Genomic DNA, 17,625 nt, shown 5'->3' with positions numbered 1-17,625 from the left:
CAATGTTATATTGTGTACAGAGTACACTGATAATCCCCAGGGGATTGTGGCTATTTACATAATCCCCTTTAAATAAATACATAATGAAATAGATAAATAAATACATATAAACACACACTATTGTCTGAACACACACACCAGTATGACTGAAAAAGGAAGAAGATTTAAGAAGAAAACATCTAACTTGGCAGTCACAGCAGGCATATACTCTAAATTAGAAGTTATATTTTCTCTGCTCCTATTCTCAGTTTTATTTTTCCTAGGATTTTTTCAAAAAAAGTTTGTTTTAGCCTTGCCTTTCAGGTTACTGAACTGTGGCATAATTTGTCAGTTTGTAGGACTGTAAAATAAGTGAAACTAGTTTATGTTAAGCAAACAGATGTGCAAATGTTGATTGATATGTTGCACATAGTATAGGCTGTCATTTTGTTATTTTCACTTGTGTTTGTTCAAAATGCTTTATCTCATTAACGAAATGGTAACTGAACTCGAAACCCTACTTTACAAATTAATTTCTGAGTTACACAAAAAGTGAAAGTCATAAATAAACCTTTTATGGCCACTCCTAAAATCACCTTACTTAAACAAAACAGACAGATGTACGCTAATTATTATTTTTTTTTAAATAAAAAAGAAATCAGCAAAATATTACAGCAACACAATCATGTCACTAAAATTATTTTCTGCTTGGAAAAACCTTTACCTACTGTGTAGTACTATGGGTATTTTTACTCCTGTCCATCAAAAGATTCATCAATTCACACATTTTCTGAGTTTGCTTTTCCATGGTCAAGAAAAACTAGCACACATTCTAGTAAATCTAGGCAGAAGGCAGGACCTAGCCCCTTTAGGCTATCTCGCAGGGCATGCTCACAAAAATGGGGCTAACAAACCTAAAAGGCTTATCTTTGGCATGTGGCAGGAGCTGGAGTACCTCAAGAAAACCCATGCTGACAGAACATTCCTGAGAGCTGAAAAGCAGCAGTGCTACTCACTGTGCCATCAATGGTAATTAACTGATTTTTCATACTGATTTTACATTAACAGAATGTATAGTTATAATAAGTGACTTTGATATAAGAATAGTACTGCAGCATAAACATTTTCTAATGTTTGCAATTATATTGTGAACAATTCAAGGGCAACTCCTGCATGTCATTTTGGTCCCTGTACTTGCATACTTAGCATTGAGTCCATTCCTACAGTTTTTGTGGCACTTAACAGTCTTCCATTAGTACAACAATGTACAGAGAGCAAGTGGGAAAGACATGCCACATGAAATCAGAGAAAAACATTCTACTAACAGACACATCTAAACTAAGCTGAAGAAGTGATTTTGCTATGCTTAACCAAAAATTAAATAAATTCATAGGAGATCAAATATGACAGAAACACCATCAGTACCATTATAGAACTGTATTTACAAGAAACATGCATCTGAAAATATTTCTGCATGTGTACATGAATACTTAAAAAAACTGAACAATTTAAAGAAGGAAAGAAGTTTTTTGTCAAGGAGAACTGTATTCATCTTTAAATATCAGTTCAAAAATCATCTGTATAGTGTACCTGGTCAACTGAATGTGTTTTTTTTTTTTTTTTTTTTTTTTTTTTTTGCTCATAGCTAGAGACGCTCCAATCAATTGGCCGCTGATCTAAATTAGCTGATATTTAATAAAAACACTAAAATGATGATTGGTAAATTGGATGATCACAAAAACTGATCTTTTCAGCCCCTGCTTTTCTAGGTGTTACAGTAATTTACTTGCAGTGCTCCTTTACGCAAGGAATTACAGTAAATGAGCCGGCTCACATCTCTTTTTTTGCAGCCAACTACCTATAGTGTAAACAAATCCCTTGTTTTACAAAAGAGAGAGAGACAATTGAAATATTAGCATTTACATTAAAGAAGGTGGAGTAATAAACTGAGAAAAAGGGATTAGAATAGTTGTCCTGTGTAATTAGACAAACAGCAAGAAAAGCCATTTTAGTGAATTCATACCGTTTTTTATTTTGTCCTTTAAATTAAAATGGACCTTTAGTTTGGTTTTGGACAGTGTGCTTGTTTTAAGTGCAGCAGTGTATATTTTCAAATGGAGAAAGAAAAGATAAAGATAAATTTGAAATAGCTGCTCAGTTAACAATGGTAATGTTAGCTTAACAGCAAAATGTGTCTTTTACTTATATCTGTAAACCTGTTAAGCCTGTTAGTCTTGTGTTCTCTTGATAATCAACTTATTTGATACATTTGTGGCTTTTTTAAAGGTTTATACTGTGTTTGTTATTTGTTGCTGGGTGTCATACAGTATAGGTTTTGGTAAGAAACAAATATTGCATTATTAAAATGGTAATACATATTTATAATTACAGCACAAGAATTATTAATGTCTAGCTGATACACTGAAGAAAAAAAATATACTGAGTGGTCACTTTATTAGACACACTGACTCAACAGAGAACTGGTGCCTTTGAAAGCACCCAAATGAATTTACAACTATTGAATAGGCAGGCCACTGTATTAAGCTGAATTTTCTGTCATGTTCCTTGTGGCATGGAAAGCAACCTTGAGGATAAAGGTCATATGCAGATGGGTATATTAGTGCCAAAAATAAATGCACCTCACCTACAATAATACTAATATATCAACAAATATTGTTTTACTCATACAAACAAAAGCAGTATGTGCCATGGACGCACATCACACACCAATAAACTAACACTGTCAACTTGCATTTCTGGCACCTGGCAGGATGGACATATAGTATCATTGAGTTTTTGTCATATTCTATTCCTTACACCAACACAAATTAGCAAAAAACTGGGATTTACCAAACCTACAAATGTTTTTCCAATCCTTCTTCTGAATTAAGAACACATGATTTATTTATACATGTTTACCTGCTGTAAACAGCACCATCTGAACAACATTTATAAAGCAGTCAATGTGTGCCTAATAAAAATGGCCAGTAATGTTACAATATACTAAAAGTAATGTTACAATATACTAAATACACATAAAGGACAGGACAACTAAAAGAACCCCATATCAGTACAGTGCATTATACTATATAAACAGTTTTGAAGGACATTGGGCACTTGTAGCACCTGCTATATGGCAACAGGCATGGATGACATTTTATATCATTGCTTTTTTCCCTTTCTTCATTGTTGGTGATATACATTCTTATAATTTTTTTTTTGCACTTTTAGCATAATACACTGCACACACAAGTTACTTTAAACTGTGTCTTCCATAATATTAAATAAATGAAGAGCCAAAACAGCCAAATTATTGAATCCCAGTTATGGATGTTTAAATATGTATAATGAAATCTTGTTTAATCAACATTATTAACATTGCTTAATGCAAATGGGTTTATGCTATAAATGATCTCTATTGTTTAGAAGAAGTCTTATTATATTTTCTAATGTATACAAGTAAATAAGAAAAAACACTGAAACAAAATTTACTCTATATACAAATTCTCAGTCCTTCTTAATACAATTAAAGGTTGAGGTGGGCTTCTGCTTAGCAGAACAGGGTACAAGGTGTGAAATTACCTTGAAAAGGGAGTTTGTTGTGTTCAAAACAAGTGCATCTTTTAATTTAGTAAACATTGCCAAAGTAGGTTTAGGTTAGTAATATATTTGTCACATGTGCTTTAAGGACTAATTGCCCACTCTTTCATACAAAAAACTACATTGATTGCTCCAGATTCAATGATTGTATTAAATGAATGGCCTACTTCATACCTTATAATATTTTTTTTTCAGATACAGGACTTTCATTCAGATATTCCAATAAATGAAAAATCTTTCTCTCAGTCCATTTCTTTGTAGACCTATTGAGACAATCAGAATCTCTGTCTTGCTGGAGGACATATGTTTGGCTCAACTTAAACTTATTAACACAAGACCAGATGCTCTTCTCCAGAACAGCACAAATCTGAAGTCAACAGTGGGTGAGTTATCCAAGGGGGTATTTTTCGTACGTTGCTTAAATCATCTGAGATCAGATGCCTCATCTTGGATGAGTTAATGCTGGTGAAACTCATCCAGGATAAGTCGGTTTTTCAAACGCAGTGGTGTAGTAGATTAGTTTAGCTGGATCTAATCATCCGAGATGTTTGCACACGCCCGCGCTGAGTGAAAAGCCCATATATATTGAGTCTAGAAAACATGATTAGCAAGTCTTTGATAGGCTGCAACAAAATGACGAAAGAATGGGAGCATTTTTTTTTTCACACAAGCTGTGCGTGCATGTTGCTCCAAGGATTTCAAGATTTAATATGCACAAGGGGTAACACTGCAAAAGCAGTCCAAACCAGAAAAGACGGCTGGCAAAAAGTGGCCGACAAATTAAACGCGTGTGCATTGTACTTACTGAAAGCAGCGTTTCATTTCCTATGTGTCAGATTAATTATTATTTAATATGTCATAATTCCAGATCAAACGTGAGTACAAGGAGAACACGGGAACAGGTTAAAGTGAAGTACAAGAATATACTTCAAACTGGTAAATATTGGTATATAACTATTTAAAGAATTGTTGACATAAAGAATCATATATAATGTAAAGAACATTAATTTTAAAGCTAATAAGAAGGCAGACAAGCAAAAAACAGGTGGAGGTCCACGCGGTCCAGACCTAACCCCTGCAGAAGAGTTGGCTCTCCAGAAAAATGCCCATCGCCCTGTTTCTGAGGGCATTTCAGGGGGAAGCTCCTCCTCAGAACCAGTGGCAGGATGCAGTGGTCACTTCATTTCAGGTAAAGGATGGTCACTGCATATATTTGTCCTCAATGTGTGCCATAGGTAGGTTCCATATAGCCCTCTTTTTTTGTTGGGTCAGTTGCAGGGAATGTCATATCCCTAGAACCTGTGTCTGACCAACAAGATATTGACAAAGGTCAAATATTTGATGAAGACACTGTCTGATTATTCATCAGGAGGAGAGGTACATTTTCCAAATAACGTTTGATCAAACTCCACTCTGATCAGTCCCATGCACCCCAATCACATTTAGAAACCCTGGGTAATGAGAATGTTAGGCTGATCGTGAGATTCTTTATGGAACTGTGGGTGTTTTTACCTGTGTATTACCTACCTGCAATGGCATGAAACACCTCTTTTGTCTGCACACGCAGGTGTCCAGGAAACACAATGAAAACCCGAAAGAAATCTTTCAGAGCCAAACAGACTTTATGAATTGCCTGGCAAACTGCACTTTTAGATAGATTTTCCGCATCACCTACAGTATATAAAAAAAGTGCCGCTTGCAAAAAACCTCAAAGCAATGCATACCGTCTGTGTGGTTGTGAGAGCCTGACTTCACCTAGTTTGACTTCGAATATAAGGTCCTAATAAATTTTTGAGGTACAATATTCCCCCTCGGCTAAAGCCGTATTTTTCGAAAAGAATTTCCTCCAGGAGCAATAAAGGATCTTGCCGATCGCGCAAATCCTTCTCTATATGAAATTCTCTTCTTATAATTTGCGTACTGATATCAACTGGTCGCTCATTCATGAACGGCGAAGTCATGACTAAATGAATTCCACGCACGAACACTGATTAAGTGTGTGAGCTAATCCTTGTTTACATAGAACAAACCAATTAGGATGTGTTGCTATGACAACACATCCAGCAAGAGTTTCAAAAACCGACAGATCCAGGATCAGGCCAAATCATCAACAATTACATCCGGCTAAACGACTAATCCATGTACGAAAAATACCCCCCAAGTCTCTAGGCAAAAAAGCTGACATAACATTGCATTCTCAAGGTGGCCAATCCATTGTCAGGTTGGGAGTGAGACTATTTTCGTGTAAGGTTTTCACAAAACATGCAATTTTTTGTTGGGTCCAGACAGTTTAATTTTAAATTTATCTATACCATTTAAATGGTCTTTTTCATTGATTACTTAAGCAATCATGTGGTTTTTCTTCTTCTACTATCTAATAATTGCCAGTGATATTTTCTTTGTTTTGTTATGCTGAAGTATGTACAAACAACATCTACAGCTAGGCAGTACTGGAGATTTTCTGATGTTTTCCTGAAGTTCTTTTCGACTTTAATTTGTGATTTTTTTGTTGTCCTGTGATATGACTTTGAAAAATGTCTATATTAAGATTACAAACATTGACGAAATTTAATTTCTCTACTCTTGTAAACTGATGAAGCTTTACAATGGACTGGTGTATAATACATTTTGCTTTTGCTATGATTTTATAAATCTCTAAAGTCTGATGAACACATGTAATGTTTTTCTTGATGTTTCTTTAGAAAATGACAGGGAATACTGTACTAGAGTAACCCAATAGTTCTCAACTCAGTGAAAAGAGGGTTGCCTAATAAACCAAAAGCAATGATGCTGCATGGTGCGCCAATACACTTGACGGTGCATGTTTCAGTATTTGTTAGTGTCTATATGACTTATAATCAATATAATGTACATTTCAGATGTTTAGTTATTTTAAAAGACAAATTATAAAAGTGATATTAAAATGACTGCAGGACAAATAACAGGGTTTTTGGAGGAGGTCACACCACAGGGTGCTTTCAAAAACTGCTATAAGCATGTGCCTTGTTTTTACTTCCAATCAGGAGTTTCCACTTAACAAACTGTACACGGACCTAAATTCAGTTTTTCCATCTGTTTTATACTGGTTTATATTAATCTTTGACCACAGGGAGGCAATTTGAAGTTAGTGAGCTTATCTTTTCTAGGATTGTGCTGTAATTCTGTATACATGGCAGTGGGTAGAAGGGGTGTTCATTTATTGTTGCTCATGGTTTAATTGTTATTTTTGCTATTTATATTTTATTGTAACCATGTACTTCGAGATTTTCTTTGTGTTCTTACAATCAACATTACTTAGAAACTGCAAAGAAAGTGGGAGAGTTTACATTTTACTCTTGGGTAGGGTCTTTTCATTAAAAAACGAACATCTTGAACTTGAACTCCTTTTCTGTTACAATCTTATGCCATTGTATACATAGATCAGAAAGTCCAAGAAATTCCAACAATACATAAGATATATGGGTACACAACCTTTTTTTTACTTTTACTTATAATCATGATACTACAGTATTTGTGCCAGTCTTGTTGGTGTAGAAAGCTCAAACATGCAGCAGCAACACAGTATATAATAAAGTGATAAAGTGCAGAGAACAGTGATCACCAATCAAAACAATGACAATAAATAATAACAACAGACATGCAACAGTATCAAATTGATTCAATTAATTTAAGGTATACTTGGAGCAAAACATGAACCTGAACAGAGTAAGCAGGTTACAAATGAATTATGGATATCAGATGTAAACATACAATATAGATATAATATTTGGGAGAGTAGCACCTATTTTTGTTAAACAAGAATTCATAAGGAAAATTACAACTTGCCTGAAGAAGTAGCCGGAGTTCCGTCAAAAGCGTGCATATTGTAATCTTTCTAGTTAGCCAATAAAAGGGCCATATTAAAAATGAAAATTGTAAGTCTATAGTATGGGAAATAAACATTCAGGCAACCATAAAAATACACAATGCACAACATCCCACATATGATAATTGTGTAGGTGGCATTTTATTACCCCAGTGTGTACTATATGTGTATTGATAAATGCACAACACTGTATAGAGTCTGCAGATGCCCTCCATGTTTGCATAGGTTTGTTTCAGTCACTCCGTTTTGCCAAGAGGGCCATCTTACCAGCATCATAGGCCCCCAGGCAAAGTAGTACGCTGGGGCCCCAGTTTTGATAGCAAACCAGAAACATACATAGGCATAAAAAACATTGTGGGCCCTTGGCCAGTGGCCATTGTGTCCATACGTTAAGACGGCCCCATTTGTCAAAACACCTTTAATTATATTGTGTGAATTAACACAAAAGTGCATGGTTTTCAGATATGGGACTAAAAAAGAACACTCAAAGGCCATGTTGCAATTTAAATAAATACAAATAATACTAATGTGCAAGCATCACCCAGTAACTATCAATATTCTGCGATGGGACAGGCAGGGATGTAGTAAGGTGCACTAGCTTCTCACATCAAACGTTTAGGATTTACAATTTCTGCCTCTGCTCACATGAACTTTCCCCCTGTAATCCATGCTGTCAAAGCCTGGACATTTGTGATAGGCATTTTAAGGGTTGCACTTTCCAGGGGTTGGCTTAATGAAGGTAGGATATCCCGTACAGTAAAACAGTGGTCCGTAAAATAATGAAGAAAAGCAGCATGCATAGACGATGCTGCCTAGTGACTCTCTTGGGAACCACCGCATACATGAAAGACTATTGGTGCTATCACATTCGACTGTATGAAATTTAGATATTCCTGGAAAGCAAAACGATGCGCAAATGTAACCACATGGTACTCTGTTGTTTAAAGTGTTACATGTTTAACTATGAATGGAACTGAACACACAATCTGGATGTCACTTACACTACATGTAGAAGGCGCATTGCCGTTTGTTCTGTTTCGAGAAGCTGTTCTATACATCCCGACTTTTGATAAAATAATCTCGAGGAGCCGATAACGAACGAATTCAGAGTACACGGAGAAAGGTTTCTGGGAACCCGAATTCAGACATCATACAACGGTGCCTGTTTGCATAGAGAGAAGAGGCCTTAGTACGTTCAAGACGCTAACCACAGCTGCCACAACACGCACACACTGCACGCATAGAAAACGATAAAATTAACGCTTTCACAAAGAAAGTGTTTCAATTATTACGACGAACAACATCTTTAATACATTCTGCAACCTGCAGGCACTCACCGAGTTTAACAGCTGGAACCTCTGCACTCCTCTTCCGGGCAAAATTACATAAAACCCGCCCAGCATTTGGTGTTTCAACCTAAAAGTCAACGAGCGGCCTGCAATTTTTTTTTACTTTTTGCTGAGTGGTCACCACCCTTGTCTATCAAATGTTCAGCCGACCACACCTGGCGATGAAGGCGGTTCGCAGTGTATTTCGGGAACTGTAGTTTTAAAAACACGTTCCCCTGCTGGTGCTTTGATATAGCATTTCCGACTGGAAAACTGTCTGACACGCACATTGGGTTCTTAGCGATGTCAACAGAGAAACTGTCATATCCCCAGAAAGTCTATTTGTTGACTCCCACGTACAAAGGAAGTGCCGTATGTTCATTGTCACTCAAGGTTCTCTTGAAAATCGCCGTGTATGTTTGTCTGAGGTTAGCTAAATCATGTAAACACAGCGGACCAGCATAGTAATTCTGTTAAAATACGGAAAGAGCGTTAGCCTGCTTATAGGGCTCCTTCGGTTTTTCGAATCGACGCCAAGGGTATCGTTTACCGCATAAGCTATATTGTAAATGTCTTTCTAGGTTATTGTTAAATTTCTAATTTTAAGCGCAGCGTTCAGTGTTTTATAGTGGACTAATTTTCCACTGTTTTTATTGGTTGATGTAGATTGTTAAAGTTAAGGCACTGTTTAATGCAACTGGGTATGATGTCTTCTATGTTTTATCAAGCGTAAACACCCACTAGTATATCTGTGGTTAACGTCTTTAAATTTAAAGTGTTTTAATAACTTCATATAACTGATTAAAGCAAAAAATCAGTTTACTCCGTTTGCATCTGTATCCCCGTGGTCATAAAGAACACATTTTAAAGTAACAGCTGGGCTGCAATATACTGTACTAATCCCCGTCATAATTTTAAACGCATAAGCTTACCTAAATATCTCGTTGACCTGGAAAGATTCAGCTCTTACATTTTTCCTCATAGCTCAAACCTTACAGTCTCAGAATCGGCCCGGTCTATCTTCACTGTACGTTTCTAGAGCTGCAATGTCTTGTTTTTTGTAGATCAAAACCGCACACACAGAAGTCCTGGTGAGGCCTAACATGTAATGTAGCTTAAACTAAACCTGCCTTGATGTCTGCTTGACATATCGTGCTATATAATGTAATGTAAGATTCTTTTAATTTTCTTAATCGTTTCTGTACACTGGATGTGGTTAAAAATCTTCTCTGTGGTATACTGATGTATTTATGTAACATTAAATATTGTTTGAAATATATAAAATACATAAACTTATACCAGTACAGTATAAGGCATTGCATTAAAATTATTTTTATCCTTTATTTTATAGTGGCCTTTGCCTTTTGAGACGGTGATCATACAGTGGCGGCCTAAATTGGAGAAATGAGCCAAGGTGAACCTGGTAGGGGCCGAAGCAGAGGAAGAGGTATGCGGCAACATAGAAATCAAGTACAGGTGAGTATTTAGGCTTACTTGAAAACCCTAAGGTTGTAACAGCATGCCTGGCTGGCAAGAAGGGGCAGCTTGGGGGAAAGGTTGTCACCAGCCTGGCACAGGGCTGAGTGTAATCCTGGATCTGAATATGAAGACAGACAGAGAGACAGGAAGGATGCAGCAAGGAACGTTCTGTGTATGCTAGTGAGGGGAGGGGACGTGGGGCTGCTAAGGGATGGTACATCTTGGATAAGAGGTGTGGCATTTAGCAAGTTTACTGCCATTAAAGAGAGGTATAACATGAGCAGAAACATTTAATGTTCCATAAGGGTAATAGAATGACCCAACAGGGTTCCTGTTCCCATGACTAATGAGACATATTGAGGCTAGGGAGAACACGCCAAAGGTAGCAACATTTCCTAGCTACTGTAGAGAACATGGTCGTAGACAGTAACATGCTGTTCCTCTAATATCATCTGTCTCATCTGCCTAGAAGACCTGCACTTTTAAGGACAACAGAAGGTTCAGGAGTGCAGGGACACCAGGCCAACTAGTGAGAATTACAGCAAATGTTTAGCTATCCTTGACCCCAAAAGTGATTCTGGATCTTGGCTGAATGTGACCCAAATATGGTTTAAAGCCTCAGTAGCATCGGGGAAAAAAAGTGAAACGTATGTTAAGTTAGCAGAGGCATTACGGGTCAAGGTAAAGAGTGAAAAACAGAAGGTCAGGAAGTGAGAAGGAGAGTACATTAATGTGGTTCATTCAGATCCAGAGAAGCTGGGTTTTGTTTGTGAAGGAATTCTCACTAGCAGTTTTGAATAAAGTGCTTGCATATGGTATCCTGGCTGATTAGCATTTATACATTAGATTGACCATTTTTTTGAGAATGTCTCAAGCTGTGTAGTATTTATGCCCATTTGAGTTTATGGAGAAGTATGAGAGTAGACAGCAGGGAAATTAATTGGTTATTATAAAAGGCTATACGGTATTTTGAGAACATAATAAAAAAATAATAATGTGGTTTGAGGATTGCCTCCTACATTGGTTAGCAGGGCTATCTATGTGAAAAATATAAAAAATAAACAAGCTGTGTTAATCAATTGAGGAATCTTGTTTAGATGGAGCTCTAAAAAAGTAAACTTAATATTTTCATACAGCATGAATATGGAAGAACAAGCACATGTCAGTTTTAGTTATACAGGAAAGCTGGGAAAACCGTGGCATGACTAACTAGGAACTCAGATTTGGAAAACTCAAAATAAGTTACTTATATGCTGATATTATTGTTGCTTAGACTTAAACTGGTAACATAGACTAGTAGAAAATTGCTGTTTACAATTGAATTCTCAAGAAAAATAAGTATAAGATTATTCCTGTAAAATCTGTTATTATGCTGCCTACATGGTTTGTAATGATATTTACTGTACATTGTTATGGAGGAACATAATGTAGATGCTTATAAGACAGAAAATGGAGAATCATATTTTCTTTAGGTTTACCTTTGACCAGGTCCCGGAGAGCCACAATGGCTGCAGGTTTTTGTTCCAACTCAGTTTCTTTATGAGAAGTCAATTATTGCTGATGAAGCACTTATTGCTTAAGTGACATTTTGATGCTTTATTTTAGTGGTCGTTTGTTAAGGTTCCCCAACCTTAATTGCTTATTTAAATGTTAAAGAGCTGCATTCACTTTTTAATGGCTCCTTATTAGCAATAAGATGTAAATGACGAAGCAGCCAGCAGTTCTCCATCTGACTTATTTCCATTTACATCTCTGTGGGTTCATCATGCACTGTTTGATTTAATAAAACACTTAATAGAAAAATGTGACAGACTGAAAATCAAACGTTTTAGGTTTCAAATCATTTGGATGACATCCTTGCAAAAGAAAAAATCTATAATATAAGAACCTTACATTGGAGACTAGCAAGCCATAAAATTAAATAAGGCCTGAGATTGGCAAGTATTGGTTTCTAATTAAGCAATTACCTTTGACTGTTGATGGTATTTCATCATTGGTTAGCAACTTATATAATAAGCTTAATCAGAAATCCAAGGACAGCCTACATAGGTTAATTTTTTAACTGTAAATTATTCGCTTATCAGTGATATTGGATGTATTCATACATGTGCCCTGTAATGGACTGGAATCCTTTCCAGTTTTGATTGCTCACCTGAGCCCTGATGCAGCTGGAATAGCTTCTAGCCACAAATGTGGTTTAAGTGGGTTCAAAAATGAATGGGTGAATTGATATCAATACATTAGGGCTACAGAATCAATTTTGTTCTAGCATGTCAAATAAATGTAATCATTACTTTTTCTTCTTGTGCCATAGGACCCTGACGTGAAGTTGTCTAAAGCTTTGTCCTTTGTGTTAAGGCATGGGGCAGCAGAGGTGGGACTGAACATGAGCCCAGGTGGGTAGGCACATATGTATCCACTTTCCTGCAACTTAAGGAAAAATAAATGTGTGTCAGTAGGACTTTGCTACCTACAGAACAGTAGCCGATAGTCAGTGAATCATACCAGGAGAACAGTATCTTTTGCTTTTCATTTCATTAGCTGCACTCTGGTACTTAATTGGTTGTTGGAGGAATGTATTGTGTAGAGTATGGGCTTTTAAGAAGAGAGTGCAATGGGTGAAAGTGCCTACAGCTTTGGATGTAGAGGTGGAGAACTAATTGCAGGTACCAATGGTGAAATCTCTTAAATTGCTTTAGGTAAATGATTTGTTAATTCATAGAAATAATAATAAAATAGTGAGTTTTACTGTGTTATATTGTTTTGTGGGGTAATAATTACAAAATCAATGTAAGATAGGGTTGTTTATTTTAGAAAACTTGACAATGTAGGTTGGCTGTCACAAGTTAAGTTTAGTCCCACTGATAACATAACATTTGTAGATTCTTGCAGGTATGTAAAAACTGTTTCAGACAGTTCAGGTTCAGTTTTATTTGCTCTTTACCACATGGATAAGAGAATTTTTACTGACAGTTGCTCTGTAAGGGAAAAAATGTACATATGTCACTATTTAAACATTAAAATATAGATAACTTATTTGTCCATTTGTTGTTTTGTCTTTTCATGGGAATTTCTTTTCAGTTTGTTCCTATGACACTGTGTCACTATGTTTCAAGGGCTATGCACTATGTGATATGAAGTGTTTTTCTTATTTGTTTAAAATGGAACCACATGATAAGTGTCAACCAGATTTTGTAAAGTAAAAAGTATAGGTATAGAGAGAGCATTTTTATAAACTAAATCTTTTTATTTATAAAGATTTTAGGTGGCCTTTGTCATTACTAGCTGCGATTTTGAGTATTTTCAGGACTTTTTATACTTAGGAATTGTCAAGCTCATGACACTTTTATTTCATAATTACTGTTTGTTTCTTTTAGTTGTGGAGTATATTGCTGTTTTTATATTTTGTGATTTTGTCCAAACTTGGGTTTTTACATTTGAAGATTTGATTTGTAAGGTACATTTCACATTTTAAAATAAATCAAAAAATTAGATTTTGCTTACTATCATATTTTTTTATTTACACAACACCTTTCACTGCGATTGTTGTGCAGATGATGTCACAGAAAATGACTATAAATATGAAGATGATCGCACAATGCCTTACTCCTCAGTAGATACAAAATACATTTCAACTTCTTAGCGGTTGTAGGCTTCATTCCAAGTAGGCTCTGTTGTTTGGATTGTTTGTTTCTAACCCTTGTCCTAGTCTTGTTCCATTGCTTGATTCATTTGATTCTGGTTGCTCTCCCGGTTTTGACCTCTTGATTCTCCTCTGAACTGTATCGTTTGGCTCCTTTTTGAACTCCTGCTCTCTTTCTGACACAAATCCTCAAGCATGAAACATGTCCTAATAAAGGTTGTTAATTGTTCCCCCACTCTCCAGTTATTATTAGAGCCAAATTCTGGTTCATTCACACATGCTACCACTAATAATGGAGCAGTCACTTGAAGGTAATAAGAGATAATTCAGCCTCTGTTTTTTTGCTGAGGCATTGCATTGTGCCCTTTTCAGGTATCAAGTTTCTTTGGTGTTTTGTACTCCCTTTCTATAATTGCTTTTGATTTTGCTTGTCAGACTTGGAGATTTGTGTTATTTAATGTTTTCCATCCTTGACTTTCAGCTTCATAGTTTAGGTTTTTGAATTTTCATTTTTTTAATCTTTTGTGCTTTTATTTTTCTAGTTTTTACAGTTCTTAGCTTTAGTTTATGTAATTAGTATTTAGTGCTTATCATTTCCTATTCCTGTGTCCAGTTTTTTTTTCTTCCCCCAATTTGTTTATTGTTAACTTAGGTTCTTCTTCTGTAAGTGTTTCCCTTTTTGTTTGTATATAAGTTTTGTGTTTAACAATTCTTCTTCTTTTTTTTTTTTTTTTAGGATTAGTGTTTTAGTATTCCCCCCCTTTCCCTGAGGGTGTTATTTAATAAAATCATTACAGTTACAGTATATTATATATATGAAAAGGGATACATTTAATGCATTCAACTGAAGTAAACCATTCTTTACTAATAAATGCTATAGCACATTCTCCATCTGCTTGTCCTTGTAAGGGTCATAATGACAACATGCTGAATGAAATACTGCATGTTCTTTCAACAGATAAGACTCTTTAAATATTTAATACTTGAATTGTCTGTGCAGCAATTAGTTGTTGTTGTTATATAATAAAATAATGCAACATGTCCAAAAGCTGATGTGTTAAATCATGAATAATATTGCTCAATGCATTTTTTTTATCTAGGGTTCTTATTTTTATTATGTCCCTTGCTTCACTTTACAAAATGTCCTATAGTCATATAACGTACCCTTAGGCTATACTCACTTTGTTCCCTTATTTCATCTGTTTCCTTTAATCTCTTTGTATTTTACAGATGGCTTTGTGTTTGTGGATGACCTCCTCTCTCTCCCACGGTTTCGTTGTCACTCAATAGAAGATCTACAAAGAGTAGTGGAGACAAATGATAAACAGCGGTATGCCATGTGTCCACATCCTGATTCAGGTCGGCTACAAATACGAGCCAATCAAGGGCACTCTATACCAGTAGGTATTGAAACTATATAGATGGCATTTATCTGCAGCGTTTTTAAATACATTGCTTTAGCTGCCTGTATTATTCACTTATTTTGTGCATTTTCAAAGAATACAGCAGTAAATCATTTAGATGTTTTGATTTATATATTCGGTTATACAGTAATATTCTTGAATCCTTGATTCACCTTTTTCTTCTTTTTTGTGTTTTTTTTTTTTTTAATAATAAAGGTTGAACATTTAGAACTGACACCTATTCATACTAGTTCAGAAGATGTGCCAGTCACTGCAGTTCATGGTACTTACCTGCGTAACTGGAATGCGATTCAATCTCATGGCCTGTCGAGAATGAATCGAACTCATATTCATCTGGCACCAGGACTGCCTGGTCAGGGGCAGGTAGTTAGTGGTAAGCATGCAGGTGTATTGTTTTGTTATTCATTTTAGTATGTGTATAACTTAAGTTGTAATTGCAAAATCATGCACAAAGATTACCTTTATTTTGTTATATCTACAGTAAATATATGCTTGGAGTACACCATTCAAAAACCACTATAGTCTGAGAGTATCAGACTGGCCTATTATATTCCTTAAGATAGATGGTGGATGGCGAAGAATTGTATTATGAAAAGTAACATGCATATTTTAGTGTTTATCGGTCTATAGAAAATGTACTGTATATAGTAGAAATTAAAATACTGTAGTGAGATGGCCTGCACATATCAGATTTTTTTTAATTTAAATATAGTATGTACAATAATTTTAAATGAATGTATAGGCAATGAAAAACACATTAAGAGGGAAAAAAATCTCACTTTTAAAAATACATCTGTAATAAAATAAAAGCAGTATACTGTATTAAAAAATTAATAGGAACACATTTTTATTACCAAGTTTGATTATTCAAGAAATGTCTGTTAAATTCTGGAATTTATAATCTGTAAAATGTAATGTTAAAATACAATTGAAGCATTGTCTTACACTGGTGATTTTATTTTGTGTAAATTAATTTCAAAATTAACAAATCACTTAGTTATTAACAAACATAAATTCATCATATGCCATTTGATTGTTTTTATTTGTTTTCTGTAGGCATGAGGAAGGACTGTGATCTGGCCATATTTGTTGATCTACAGCAAGCACTCAAGGGTATGTGAATGTTAATTACATTAGGCCCGTAAGCTTCCACAAGTGTAGGGAGCCTTGCTGGTATTTGTAAAAGTTAATGAAATGTTGTCAATATATATTCTAGGACTGATAAATATGTATTCTGATTTATTTTGCATTCAGATGGGATTCCATTTTTTTGGTCAGCAAATAGAGTGATTCTGACACCAGGAAACTCTGAAGGTCTGATTCCTCCACTGTACTTCAGCAGAGCACTGCAACTGAAACATCCAAGTATGTTTATTCACATCCTATAATCCTTGTATAATAATACAGTATGCACATGCCTTGAAAATCCAAGGTGTCTTTAAATGTTAACACTGCCATAGCTTCACAACCAAGGGACTAGTTTCAGATCAATAATGAAATTTTAACTTTGGTATCCATACCAGCTTTTGGACCTCAGTACTGGTATCAGAATGGTTCTGAAGCAAATAAGACATAACTCCGAAACACCATTATGTTACTCCGTCCTCCCTGCTGCACCATGCCTTAGACCGCACTATGCACCACTTCCCTCTAGATAACCAGGAAGTCCCACCTTCAAGTAGAAAAGCGCTATATAAATGTAATGAATTATTATTATTATTAAGTAATAAGGTAAGTGTTTGAGGGGGTCCCCCATGAAGCATGTGGTTTGGTTTCCTTTAGTGAAGTCTACACAGTGGTATTTAACACGGCTGTTCGCGGAGAGGAAAGCTGACGTTTACTTCCAGTACCGAGCCCATGCTCAAACATTGGTGTGGCCTCCTTAGCATTCGATCCGAGTATTACTCAGGCTGCGAAAACCACGCTAAAAGCGTTAGTCCCGAGTGTCACTCGGGCAACTGTACAGATGAATCTTGCGTAAGTGTTAGAACCGAGAATCACTCGGGCTGTAAAAGTGCTGTCAGTGCTGCTATTCTTTGGAGAAATTATGTCTAAGTGTAGGTTTTCACTAATTATGAAATCTCTACACTTCACCAACAATGAAGAGTTTGAGAATACACATCCAGCACCCAAAATGAAGAAAATGTGGGAGATGTACCAGGTGACTGTAGTACAATTTCGGAGCATTTACATTCCGGACCGTGATGTCAGCATCAATGAAAGTTTCATGGCTTATAAAGGCAGACTGTCATGGATACAGTATATCGTGTCAAAAAGGGGCAAGATTTGGCATAAAGCTTTACAAGC

The 17,625-nt window shown here is 35.8% G+C and overlaps 2 protein-coding genes across 8 annotated transcripts in view; one reads left to right on the top strand and one right to left on the bottom strand.

Annotated features, from left to right (window-relative positions):
* zbtb3 (zinc finger and BTB domain containing 3) overlaps positions 1–12,036 on the bottom strand; it is a 24,024-nt gene extending 11,988 nt beyond the window's left edge. Inside the window, exon 1 of one of the 2 annotated variants that reach the window (XM_028809693.2) lies at positions 11,730–12,036. The gene's annotated coding sequence lies outside the window, so the exon portion shown is untranslated. Of the gene's footprint in view, positions 1–8,781; positions 8,908–11,729 lie in introns of those variants that run through there. The other variant, XM_028809684.2, reaches the window with a different exon arrangement.
* Positions 9,022–17,625, top strand: part of trpt1 (tRNA phosphotransferase 1) — a 27,149-nt gene continuing 18,545 nt past the window's right edge. The window contains exons 1-7 of one of the 6 annotated variants that reach the window (XM_028809724.2): positions 9,022–9,128; positions 10,124–10,248; positions 12,566–12,647; positions 15,125–15,294; positions 15,514–15,691; positions 16,375–16,431; positions 16,573–16,683. In XM_028809724.2, coding sequence (XP_028665557.1) covers positions 10,177–10,248; positions 12,566–12,647; positions 15,125–15,294; positions 15,514–15,691; positions 16,375–16,431; positions 16,573–16,683 — 670 coding nt within the window. In that variant the 5' untranslated portion in view covers positions 9,022–9,128; positions 10,124–10,176. Of the gene's footprint in view, positions 9,201–9,232; positions 9,312–10,123; positions 10,249–12,565; positions 12,648–15,124; positions 15,295–15,513; positions 15,692–16,374; positions 16,432–16,572; positions 16,684–17,625 lie in introns of those variants that run through there. The other 5 variants (XM_028809714.2, XM_028809733.2, XM_028809706.2 and 2 more) reach the window with 5 other exon arrangements.

The sequence above is a fragment of the Erpetoichthys calabaricus genome, chromosome 1 (assembly GCF_900747795.2).
Source record: "Erpetoichthys calabaricus chromosome 1, fErpCal1.3, whole genome shotgun sequence".
In the NCBI taxonomy this organism is placed as follows: domain Eukaryota; kingdom Metazoa; phylum Chordata; class Cladistia; order Polypteriformes; family Polypteridae; genus Erpetoichthys; species Erpetoichthys calabaricus.
Note: the sequence above shows the minus strand (reverse complement) of the source record. Positions and strands in the feature narration are given on the sequence as shown.